The following is a 12,421-nucleotide window of genomic DNA, read 5'->3' on the forward strand; positions in this document are numbered from 1 at the left end:
TGGCCAGATACCATCAGTAACATCCACCTCTTGGAGAGGACCTGTCAACTCCCAGAGGAGGAAGAAATCAGAAGGAGAAGGAGAAGGTGGGGCTGGATAGGACATACACTACGCAAGCAGCCAACTATCACCACCAGACAGGCACCGCGGTGGAACCCTCAAGGCAAGCGGAAAAGAGGCCGTCCAAGAAACACCCAGTGATGTGACCTTCAGACTGATAGCAAAAAAATGGGCTATACCTGGAACCAGTTAGAACAAATGGCTCTGGAGATCTGTTGTTGGCGGCCCATACCCCGATTGAGGTGACGGGCATGAGTGAGTGAGTGAGTGGCACATCCCTTAAATCAGAACTTTTTAATAGGGAAACAGTTGCTAAGAAATGAAAGGCTTTTTTTTTAAACATGTTTTTTGTTTGTTTGTTTTTTTAAGTCATCTCTGCTGCGGCCCTGACGAAATGTTCGAATTGGGCCCTGCACTTCCTAAAGCCGGACCTGGTAGGATGGGTAAAGACTGAGCACCCCTCCACCAGGGCATAGAAAACACTGAGAGCTATTGTGGGGGACACATAGGGAGTAGATAAACAAGCCTGACTTCTTCAGTGAGAGAAGATATTCCAGTACGAGGGGCATTCCCGATGCCTCAGGATGTAAGTGGTACTCCAGAACCAAAGGGAGAATCGTATCCACTTCAGTGTAAATGCTATTCCACTGATAGGGTCTCCTGCTGTTGTTTAGGGTGGACCGAACATTCTGAGAGTATGACCTCTCTATGCTTGTTGTCCATCCAAAAACCACACTGCCAGATGCAGGGAAGCTGGGTTGGGGTGGTTTGTCCTGCCCATATTCTAGGACAGCAGGCCCAGGAATGGTTGTAGGTGGACACATGGATGGGAAGCTAGCTTTAGGATGGTGGTGAACCAGAACTGCCTCAGTCACTAGGGGGCTGTCAGTCAGAATCACTGTCACCCCAACAAGCTTGATTTTCCCCAAGAACACGAGGTACCAGGGGGATGGAGCAACGGCATACATCAAACGGGTCTGACCATTGTACCAGAAAGGCATCCCCTCTGGAGCTGAGGTCCTGGGCAGGCTGGGAGCAGTATGAGAGGCACTACACTATCAACAGGTAGGAGTTCCTACTCATGATCCACCTAGAAGTGTCTGCAGAAGTAGTTGATTATTGCTGGAATGTGTACTGCTGAGAGGGTGATCTGGTGGCTTCAGGCACCAGTTCCAAAGTTGGATTGCCTCTTTGCAGAATGGGGTGGATCTTGCTTCTCCCTGTTTATATGTTAGACTGTGTTCATACTGTCTGACTTGACTTGGATGTATGGAGACTGGATAATGGGTAGAAACATCTTACAGGCTTTGTGAATTGGCTGAAGCTCAAGTAGGTTGATATGCAGCCTGGATTTTTTTGGGGACAAGGAGTTGTGGGCTGTCTGGTCATAGAGATGTACTCTCTGTAAGTGGCACAGGAACAAAGGGGACTCCCACGTAAAACCATGTCTCTGCTCTCCCACCAGGTGAGTGACATCAGCACATTCCATAGAAGAGAAACTTTGACTGGGACACAGACTATCCTTAACCATGTTTGGAGGCACGGCAGGTGCAGCTGTGCAAACAGGGTGACATAAGCCACATGGCAGTGTGCACCTAACAGGACCAAGCAGGATCATACTGTAGTCTGAGGACTGAGATAAAGCTGGACAATGAGATCCCTCATGGCAAGGAATCAGTCTTGAGGTAAGTAGGCCATTGCTATGAATGAGTTCAGAGCCATCCCAACTAATTATATGATTTGCATGGGCATTAAAGTTGACTTGTCTACATTTACCTGGAATCCAGGAATGAAGGAGTTGAAGTGCAGCAGGGGTTGCTGCTTACATTTCTTGACATGACCAACTCATGAGCAGCCAATCATCCAGGTAGGAAAATGTTGGTCTGCCTTGGCTACCACTACAAGCACTTTTGTAAAGACCCTCAAGGCCACCAAGAGGAACTTTTTTTTTTTTTTTGGGGGGGGGGGGGAGGGGGGGGAGAGTCCAAATGAAACTATGCCTCTTTCTAATCAAGGGCCATAAACCGGTCACCTCTGTTAAGGGAGAGTATCAGAGGCCAGGGTGATTATTCTGAACTTTGAGTGCTGTATGAGGTACAGCATGGGTCTTCAGCCCTCCTTTTTTTAGGCGTGAGAAGTACCTTGAGCAAAAAGCCCTTCCCTACATGAGGGGGTGGTATGGGCTCTATTTTGAGAATCCTCTAATGAGACAGGTCCCTGAAAAAGGACTGGGATGGGGAGAGCGCAACTCTAGTGTGTAGCCGCTTGATAGCATCCAGGACCCATTTGTCCACTGTGATAATGCGAGAGAACTGGGAGACAATGGGCCAGCCAGCCACCAAAAGTGGTGATAGTGAGCAGCGCAGAGACTGGTAGATGCCCTCATGTATCACATCAAAATACTTTCTGGAGGCAGCTAAGACAGTAGAGTGCAACAATGTGGGATGCCAGCCATGCTGGACAATTTCTGGGGTGTGTGTGTCATAGTCTATAAGGTGCCACAGGACTCGATGCTGCTTTTACAGATCCAGACTAACACGGCTACCCCTCTGATACCTGGTGGGTGTGTGTCACAGGCTCACATGGTGGTTGGGGGAGAGCTTAATGAGACAAGTCCCGTGGGGACCTTGGGAAAGATACAGACGGATTATGTAGGACCACTGACATTAAATTATGTGGTGGGGGGGGACAAAAAACAAAATCAGTTTATGCTGGTGGTGGCAGATGCTTTTAGCAGGTGGGGTGGAGGCATTCCCAACAGGATACCAAACTGCCAAGGTGACAGCTAAAAATCTGGTCAATAAAGGTATTTACTTGTGGGGCATTTTCCAAAAATAATTGACTCTGACCAAGGAGCCTCTTTCCAATCAGATCTGATGGGGGAGCTCACAGCACTCACCGGAATCACACAGCTACTCCATATTGCTTATCACCCGCAGGCTGTGGGACAGGTGGAACGCATGAACCGCACTATTAAAAGTGAATTGAGAAGGGGGGTAGAAAAAGGAGGGAAAAATTGGTCACAATTGTTACCCTTTGTTCTAATGAGAATAAGGGCCCGAGAATCAAAAAGTACAGGATTCTTCCCCCTCCTCCCCCCAAAGTTCTTATGGGAAAGCCAATGGAACAGTGGGAAATTGTGCTTACTCCAGTACCTGGAGAGGTTACTACACATGGATTAACACAATAATGGGTTTTAAGCCTAATTAACCAGAGAGGGCAGTGGCCTGGCAAAATGAGCAAGGAGCAGCAAAAGTCAAAACATGGTATAATCTACCTGGAGAACACAATATACCGCAGTGAGTGAGTGAGTGAGTGATACCAGATTCCCAGCTTGACAAAATCCTGGCTAGGATGATTTAGATGGGGTTGGTCCTGCTTTGAGCAGGGGGTTGGACTAGTTGACCTCCTAAAGTCTCTTCTAACCCTAATCTTCTATGATTCGAGGAAACCACCATCCATGAATGGAAGGGCCCTTACCTGGTCCTTAACCACTTAGGGCCTAGTTTACTATTACTGGCAACAGGAGTGGGTTCATTATAAACAAATAAAGAAGAAGTACAAGCACACAAAAGATGAGAAACAGGAAACAACAATGTTATTTGTTTTACAGAAACAAAATGCAAAGGATGGTGGAATGGAGAGAAATCAACAACGCTAAAATGTGGAAAGGTAAATGGTACCTGTGGATGCGAATGGGATGATGTTTAATAACCCAGGACAGAGGTGTAACCATTCACCAAATACCCACCTGTGATTTAATGAAGGGGGAAGAGGAATGAGAACCAATTCCAGTCATATGGGTTAAGAGAGAGTGTAGAGAGGGAATGGAATTTGCTTCTGCCCCACTGGTAAACTTAATTATACTTGTAGTGCCTCTCCCCGGTACCACCCCTTCCAATATACGGTCATGTTCTGTTCTGGGAGGGTCTTGTGTCTAGGGGCGATGAGCCCACCTCTTATGTACCTGAAGGGAGGGGTAAGGAGCGAGGTTACTTTTGGCCATAATCACTTTCTTGCAGACTTTGCATCTCCTCCTTACACCTTCCCTGCTCCTCCAGCTGCTTGGTTACCATAGCAACTGATTAGCCCCCTTAGCTTCTCTTGTTACTGAAAGGTAAGGCTACCAGCTGGGGGGAGGAGGGGAGTGTAGCCTTGTGTTTTCACTTTCTTTTGCTTGCTTATTCTGCCTGTTTAAACTAAAAGCAAGGCCAGAAGCAAGATTATTATTGTTCAGTCTTTACCCTATTTACTTCACATTCTCCTAATATTCTCCTATTAGCCATGATGGTCAGGGACAACCTCATATTCTAGATGTCCCTAAACCTCTGACTGCTAGAAGCTGGGACTGGATGACAAGAGATGGATCACTTGATTAATGCCCTGTTTTATTAATTCTCTCTGAATCATCTGGCACCGACCATTATTGGGAGACTGGACATTGGGCTAGACAGACCACTGGTCTGACCCAGTATGGCCATTCTTACGTCATGCTCCAACACTGGAGCCAAAAGGTACCACGAGATCCTACCTGGACCTATCAGGAACAAGAGTAGATGAGGAGCACATGACTGCACTGGAGCTTCCAATTCACAGCTGGGGAAAGCTACTGGTGGATGTTGGCCTGCCTGAGTCAGGACATCCTATAGCAGGATTGGATCTAAGAATGACTGAAGATTCCAGATCTGTATAGATGGCTAGATCCTAGAAGAGGGCATATCGAGGTCCAGCCTGCCAGGTGTCTTGGGCTTGGCCTGAACTGTCCATCTCACTTTAGAAGTGGAGGACTTATGCAGGGCCAGTACCACCAGTGCAGAGAGAGAATGATCCCTTCTGTCTCTACGCAGTGCACGAGTTGTTGCTGTCCTTTCACTGCAAGGTTTCAGCACCCTGGAAGCTCCCAATACCGTGAATGTAATCTTCTTCCTGTAGTCCAGGTGCACCTATTCTGGGGCACAGAGTCTAGCAGGAGGAAGAGGCAAAGGAGACCCATTTTTAGAGAATTTACGGGGAGATTTGTCCCTCTTCTTGTGAGGTTGTTGGCCCTTGCCTTCCTCATGCTTCTGCTTCATAGACCATTTCTCGAGGCCTTCCATCTGTTGGGACAAGACACTGGAAGGGTGTTGCCTGGACGCTCTGAATAGGTAGTTGGGGAGTAGGAGGGCCCAGGTTCTGAACAGGGCCTCATGGAGTGCTCCACAGGTTCTGAGCCTGAATTAGTGAGATTGCCTGGTACACAGGGAGAAGTGTGGCAGATGCCACACTCTGAAGGGATATGTGTTTCCCCGAGGTAATACAGGCAGCTCTCATGTGGGCTGCTCAGTAGGAAGATCTAGCCAGGCAAGGCTTGAAGCCTGGAACTTTGGGCATAATAGGCTCAAGCTATTTAAAAAAATTTGAACAATTATTTATAATATTTACAGGTTTGACGAAGCAGAGCACTGAAGAGCAGAATCGGACATAGGAGGGTTCCATCACAGACCACAAGTTGTAGAAAAGGAACTGGAGGGGCTGTCGATTCGCACTACTCCTTATGTTCTTGGTTGGGGGCACAAAGAGGCGCGAAGTGCAAGCATGGACCAATGGACACTGGTACTGAAGAATTTCCAGTACCAGGTACACAGAGAGTGTGCACACTCACAATGAATAGGGATCAGCACTTGAAGAACCTGGCTACATATTTAATAAAACAAAGTTACAATAAGGCAGCTTTTCAAACTTAATGATGCATCAACAAGTTAAAGGGGAATTGTCTACATGAAATTTAGTCAATTTGTCTGGGATTTTCAAAAGAGCCTAATGGAGCTGGGCACTTACAATCCCAATTTTAAATAACGGAGTTAATACACCTGCCCTGAATGCTCTTGACCACATGTGGGTTTAATCATATCTTCCTTTTTATCGAGTAATGTCTCTTCTCCCATTCCTAATTGCTGTGTGAAAGTTTTTATCTGCTTATGTGAATCTAACTTTACATTATCACCAAATGCACAAAAGCAAAACTGAAAAGGTAAGGTTCCCCCACGCATTCTGCATCAGTTCTATTAATCTGTAGGAGCAAAATAGACCAGAGTGTAATTTTTAAGTCGGTGTTCCTTTTAAGCAAGCCTTCACACGTTGGTTTCCCTATCAGTTCCACAGTAGTGGGAGATGGATGATTAGAAAGGGGTGCTCTGCTCTTTACACAGAAATATCCTGGTGAAGAATCAAAGGGAAGAAAATGCAGAAGATCTGTGAATAGTTATTCACGCGTAGGAACTGCACATCCAGACAGTTTTCACAACAGGTCAGGTTGCTAGCTACTTGTTTTTAATTAGATTATTAATTGCGGCTGCAGCAGCAGGCTAAGTTATCCTACATGAAGAAATCAGACAGCGATGAGAAATACTGATTTGCTTCAATGCTCTGCAAGGACATGAAGCAACATAATAGCATGGACCAGCTGCAGTAGCCTTTAATGCAGCAACATAGCTTTATTTAAAAAAAGAAACAACTCGGCAGTAGGTTCCTTCTCACACCTTAAGTACCCATAAATATCATCATCATCTTTCCTAAGTCTCTTGGTTTCTTTGGTAGACAGGAAGTAAGCTTCAATATCTTCAAATACTCAGTGCAATACCATCTTTAAAAATATCTGGACTCATGTCTGGGACATCAATGGATATCCCATTTTTGTGGGTTGGATATCACTTAGTTGGCACCTAAAGCATAAATGCTGCACAGCCATTACCACAGCAAGGACAGAGAGGGAAAGCTAAGATGGAACTACTATTAGCAAAGGCATCTGAGCTCAAGAACTATATCTGATTTTTGGACATGATACAATATACATCACATTGCATCTTTGGCCTCCTTTCAGGAGAACTAAGACATTTGTATTCCCTTTCTGCCTCACTGCTGATGTAAGGGGTCCAATCTGTCAGCCCTGGAGACTGAAAGTCCTCTATTTATCCCACAGAAGCAAGGTTCCCCTCACACAGCCCTGGGAGGGATCCACCTCTAAGAATAAGGAGAGAAGCCCAGTTCTCATGGCCATTCACTCTTCAACCTCTCTATGGTGATTTTAGGTAGATAGCTGTCCACTAACAACTGTGATGACTATGAGAAGAAGATCACCAGCCAAAAAAAAACTCTCCAAACCACCTGCTACAGAGAATTCAAAGACCACCCTGCATTACAATTCACACAGAAATTAAAGGAGATCATCAAATCCTTCCGCAAACAGCTTCAAGAGAAACTCTACAACCTTATACCCCACAAACAACTCAGGGACCTTATATACACAACCCAAGATACATAAACAAGGGAACTCAGAAAGACCCATTATATTTGCCCACAGCACTCTTACTGAAGGAATATGAAGACTCTCACAAACCCATCCTCAAGCTACTCACCACATTAAGGGCCAGTTCCCTAAAGGACATAACTGACTTACTCCAGAAACTCTAAAATTAACAACCTCTCTCAGAATACCATCCTTGCCACCAGATGTCATATCACTATACATCAACATCCCTCATCATATCGCTGCCTCACTCAAATATCTATAAGACAATACACAATACTTACATAGCCATACCAAAAACTTTAAAAACAAAAGAACTCATTTATTTCATCCTTATCCATAACAACTTTACATTTAACACTCTATCCAACTCACGGGAACAGCCATGAGTACTATGATAGCTCTTCAATATGCTAATCTCTTCCTGGGCCACCTTGAGGAAAAATTTCTCAAAACAAAGGCACCACAAAACCTACGATATACCTGAGATTCATCGATTATAATTTTCATCCTCTGGACAGACACTCTAAACTCCCTGAATAGATTTCCACCACAACTTCAAAGCCACCACTCACACATCAAACTCTCTTTAGAACACTCCCACACCAGTGTCAACTTCCTGGACACCATGATCAGCTTCAATAATGGAACCCTACAGCCAACCATACACAAGAAAGCCACAGATCACCACGCACTTACCTCCATAGATCCAGTAACCACCTCAGACACATCAAGAAATCTGCTGTCTACAGCCAGGCACTCAGATACCATAGAATATACTCTGAGGAGAAAGTCCAGGAAACACACTCTAACTCATTTAAAACCTTCACCAAACACTGCACCAGAGACATCAAAAGCATCATGGAACAGGGTACCCAAATACTGAGGAAACTTGCTTCATCATGGACCAAAAATACCCAAACCCCCTTTTGTGATCGTTAAATAGCCTCCAAGACTCACCAAGCTCATCTTCAGACCAGGTCACATCAAGTCAAAGCAGCACCAGACTCTGCCATCACGACAAATGCAAAACCTGCAGACATCAACACCCCCGAGAACATACCTTTCAAGATCCATGTGTCTTACATGTACCTACCATGTCTGATGTATCTCTGCCAGTGCACCAGATGCCCCTATAAAGAACTATGTGGGTGAAGTGAGACCACCACTATGTTCTCAAATGAGCTCTCACAGGAAGAAAAGAAAAAAACTATACATCTGTGGGTGAACACTTTTTCAAATATCCATATCTGACTTTTCAGTCCTCATCCTCAAAGGAAACTTGCACGCCATCTTCAAAAGAAGGCCCTGGGACCATAAATTCATAACTCTGTTAGACACTAAAAATTATGGACTCAAAGACACTGGTTTTATGGCTAATTATAATTTGTAACCTACTAACCCTCTTTTCCTATGACTGTAGAGGTACTATTGCTAAAATCATTTTAAATGGTTTCCTGCAATGTGTTAACCCCTTATGCTTAACAATCTGCCCCACCTGGTATTTAACTGACACCGATTACTTTTTCCAGAGCTGAAAAAGAGCTCTATGAAGCCTGAAAGCTTGTACCTTCCATCATCAATAGAAGTTGATCCAGTAAGAGATATTATGTAACCTACCATGTCTCATTAAGGACTAGACAGACCAACTAAATGATTCCTATTAGAGGAAAAAATTAACTGTGAGAATGTTTTACTGGATTATATTTGGGAAAGAGCAGCTGTTGGGGGGTCTGGTTTTTGGCCATACTGCATTTTGTACATATGTTTTTTGTCGTATTTTGCTGGGCACCTCAAAGGCCTTTGAGGCCATATATATTATTAAAACTGATACATCTTACCTTTCTGTCTCTGGATTTCGGAACAGTTTTCCCTGCATTAGAGACCACCACAAAACTCCCAGAGGCTCCCTTTCCTTTCACCTATTTTAAAAGAATAATTTTCATTTCACTCCCCAGTAAGCAATAAATTAACTTTCAATAATGGCCAGTTGAGAGAGGCTGTAGTATATTGTGCCAAAGAATTAGACTACCTCTACACTGTGCACCTTACAGTGACACAGGAGAGCTCTCCTGCCAACAAAATAAAAGCATCTTCAATGAGGGATGGTAGCTTTGTCGGTAGGAGAGCATCTCACGCTGACAAAGTGCTGTCCACACCGGTGCTTTTCATTGGTAAAACTTTTGTCAGTCAGGGATTTCCCCCCCCCCCACACCCCAACTGACAAAAATTTTACTGACAAAAGTGCAGTGTAGACACAGTCTTAGATTGGAAGGCATCCTAGCAGCAGACTGCCACAAATCCAGAGACTTGGATTTGAGTCCTCTATCTTAGCCATAGAAAGCAGCATACTGAACCTCAGAGGCAATGGTGATTTAAAAAAATAGGGACTGACCTTTCTGTAAGACTAAGGAGATAGTTGGTAACAAAAGGCAATTATAATAGTATAATCGATATGCCTCGAGCAGATGATCCTGCGATGCTGGAAATCTGAGGTTGCCAGGACAAAACATACTTTTAAATAAGACACGCTGATGCAAAGGTGAGGCAGCTAAACTTACAGTGAAAACACAAGCTGTTGCAATGCCATAAACCACAGTTCACCATCAAGATATAAACAACTGTATCTTGTACAGAAACTTATTTAGTATATGGTTCCTAGAACAATGCTGACACCCTGTCAATGACCAAAGAAGCTGAGACAAAGATATAGTAACTGTTCATGAGGGAGAATAAGATCATCCAAATGACATGACTGTTGAGTGTCTCACTACTGGGTTAATATGGGTGTTTTCACTCACCTCTGCAGGGCTGCTCAAAGTGGCTCTTACCTGTCTGATGACTCCCCTCTCGAGCTCCCTTTTCAGTGCTTGCTTTAAAAGATAACCTCTCCTCTCAAGCTCCAGGGAAGGGTATTTGTGGATAATGTATTTACGTATGGCAACCACTGATGCACCACTCTTTTGAAAGCATGCCTGAAACAGAACCAACAAGTTAGCAAACCACATGCAACAGAACTATCTCTCCATGGGACCAGAGAGGCAGAGATTAACTGTTGCATATATGACAGCACAGTGGCCCAACATGCCAGGGGTGCCTTGGTCCCACGTTGGTTTCAGAGGCAAAGAATAGCACTAACAGTATCACATCTTTCTACCCTTAACAGACTGACTGAACAGCAGACAACATAAAAGTAGCGTGGTAAACAGGTGGACAGCTCACTTGTCCTGTGACATGGAGTACCAATTTCTGTTGTAACAGAGCTAGTCACTCCTTACAGCAAAGCAACAACTGCACAACTGTTAATGTGTTCCACCCATGTCAGACCGAGTTAATCATTGGTTACGGAATTAATTGCCAAATTTCTGCTCCCAATTTTTTGCCATGAATTTTGAGAGTGAAACTAGTAGGCTAAAAACAGAAACTAAGCTACAAATTCACATTTTAAAGTTGCTTCTTTCAGAGATTCATGTTTAGGATACCAAGTGCTACTTTTAAATCTGCTTGTTAAGTATAAGATCTTATGAGATTATAACAATACTATAATTCTGCTTGTCTTGTAGCCCAGTTATCCTAAATCAATTACTTAAAAAAAATCTTATTTAAAATCAATTAATTGGTAGTTCCAAGGGTTTAACTTGATGAAACTCTGGGTATAAAGTCAATTTGCAGGTCTAGGGAGATTTAGGACTACCACCCACACGTACAGTCATGTAACGTGGGATGAATTTAACCTACACAGAGCACAGTTAAGGGCCTTAGAATCTACACCGTTACCTGCCTCTTTTAAACAACAGCCAGTAATCTAGGATTTAAAGCAACCTAGAGTTTAGAGCATTTCTTCTCTCTTCCTCCAATGGATTTGGACAAAACTTCGGTAGACTGCAGTGGCAGGAGAAGTAGAGTCTTTTGCAACCACAGCTGGTGGAGCCCAGACTCCCTGCAAAGGGAGCGTGCATTGAGTGAGTTCTAAGGTGAAGGTGGCAGTGTTACTGCTACAAAAAGGATCTTGGGCCACAGCCAGAAGTGGGGATGCAGTAGACCTAAGACCACTGACACTTTTGGACTTAATTTGCAGTATTTCATCCATTTTGAGATTTGAAAAAGCTTTGAAAGACACACAGCAAATTGCTGTGCCAATCAATATAAGTCCGGTAGAACACAGAAGCAGAAGCACAGCAGATTAGTTAACTGATGCCAGCAGTTAACCAAAGTCAATGCAAGAGTTTCTAATGAGTCAAGCAGGAAGAGGTATAAAGTCTAGACAGAGAAAAGTTAGTCAAGAGCCCCCCTCAGTTACAACACTGACTGAGAAACAAAACTCAAGTGCCAGGAGTCAAGAGTGTAGTAGGAAGAGGACCTGAAACATAAGCCCTTGTATCAGAGGCCTGAGCTAAAATAGTGGTCAAAGCTGTGCTGATATAAAGCAGAGTCAGGTTGTGAGCTAGGCAGGGCCAGCTCACAGAATCTGGCAAGAACAGGGCTGATATTGCAGAAACACACATTCCTAAGTAGTGCCAGGCACAGGCCATGCATGCAAACCCATTCCAGAAGGGTGGTACCAGAAGACCTTGATACCAACACATTCCCCAAAGATAACAGGAACATGCTAACCTATCAAAGATAAGGTCAGGATAACAGCATGATGGATAGAGATGTTTTGATCGAACCAACAGATACATGGTAATGGGTGGTGGTTAGCTACGTCACAGGGTGGTATCTAGGTATGTCAGAGGGCAGTAACTAGCAACGTCAAGGAGGCAACATGTAACTTGTTTGTAGCTGTGTATAAAGATGCATCTCAGAGGGAGTGTCTTTGTTTGGCCAAGGGGAGAATGGGAAGTCCAGCCATTCACTGAGCCAGTCCATTGTCACAAGCATACATGTGTTAAGAGTACCACTGAGCCAGGGCATTAGCACCGTTTGTTGGCAATAAACCTGACCAAAGTTCCTTTGCTGAAAACCGAGTCTGTGGATTTAGGGAGCAGCTCAATCAAAGTCTGTTATCTCTGCTATCTGCGCAGAGCTGGGACAGCAGAGAGAGAGAAAATACAAGCACGCACCCAACATCTGACC

The 12,421-nt window shown here is 44.3% G+C and overlaps 1 protein-coding gene across 6 annotated transcripts in view; it reads right to left on the bottom strand.

Moving 5' to 3' along the window:
* The window catches only part of HP1BP3 (heterochromatin protein 1 binding protein 3), a 95,794-nt gene that overhangs the window by 40,182 nt on the left and 43,191 nt on the right, over nt 1-12,421 (bottom strand). For 5 of the 6 annotated variants that reach the window (XM_030537701.1, XM_030537700.1, XM_030537697.1 and 2 more), the window contains 2 exons: nt 10,177-10,320; nt 9,187-9,267 (listed from right to left, as the gene is read on the bottom strand). In XM_030537701.1, the coding sequence (XP_030393561.1) occupies nt 9,187-9,267; nt 10,177-10,320 (225 nt within the window). The remainder of the gene's footprint in view (nt 1-9,186; nt 9,268-10,176; nt 10,321-12,421) is intronic. The other variant, XM_030537699.1, reaches the window with a different exon arrangement.

The sequence above is a fragment of the Gopherus evgoodei genome, chromosome 18 (assembly GCF_007399415.2).
Source record: "Gopherus evgoodei ecotype Sinaloan lineage chromosome 18, rGopEvg1_v1.p, whole genome shotgun sequence".
NCBI classification, from domain to species: domain Eukaryota; kingdom Metazoa; phylum Chordata; order Testudines; family Testudinidae; genus Gopherus; species Gopherus evgoodei.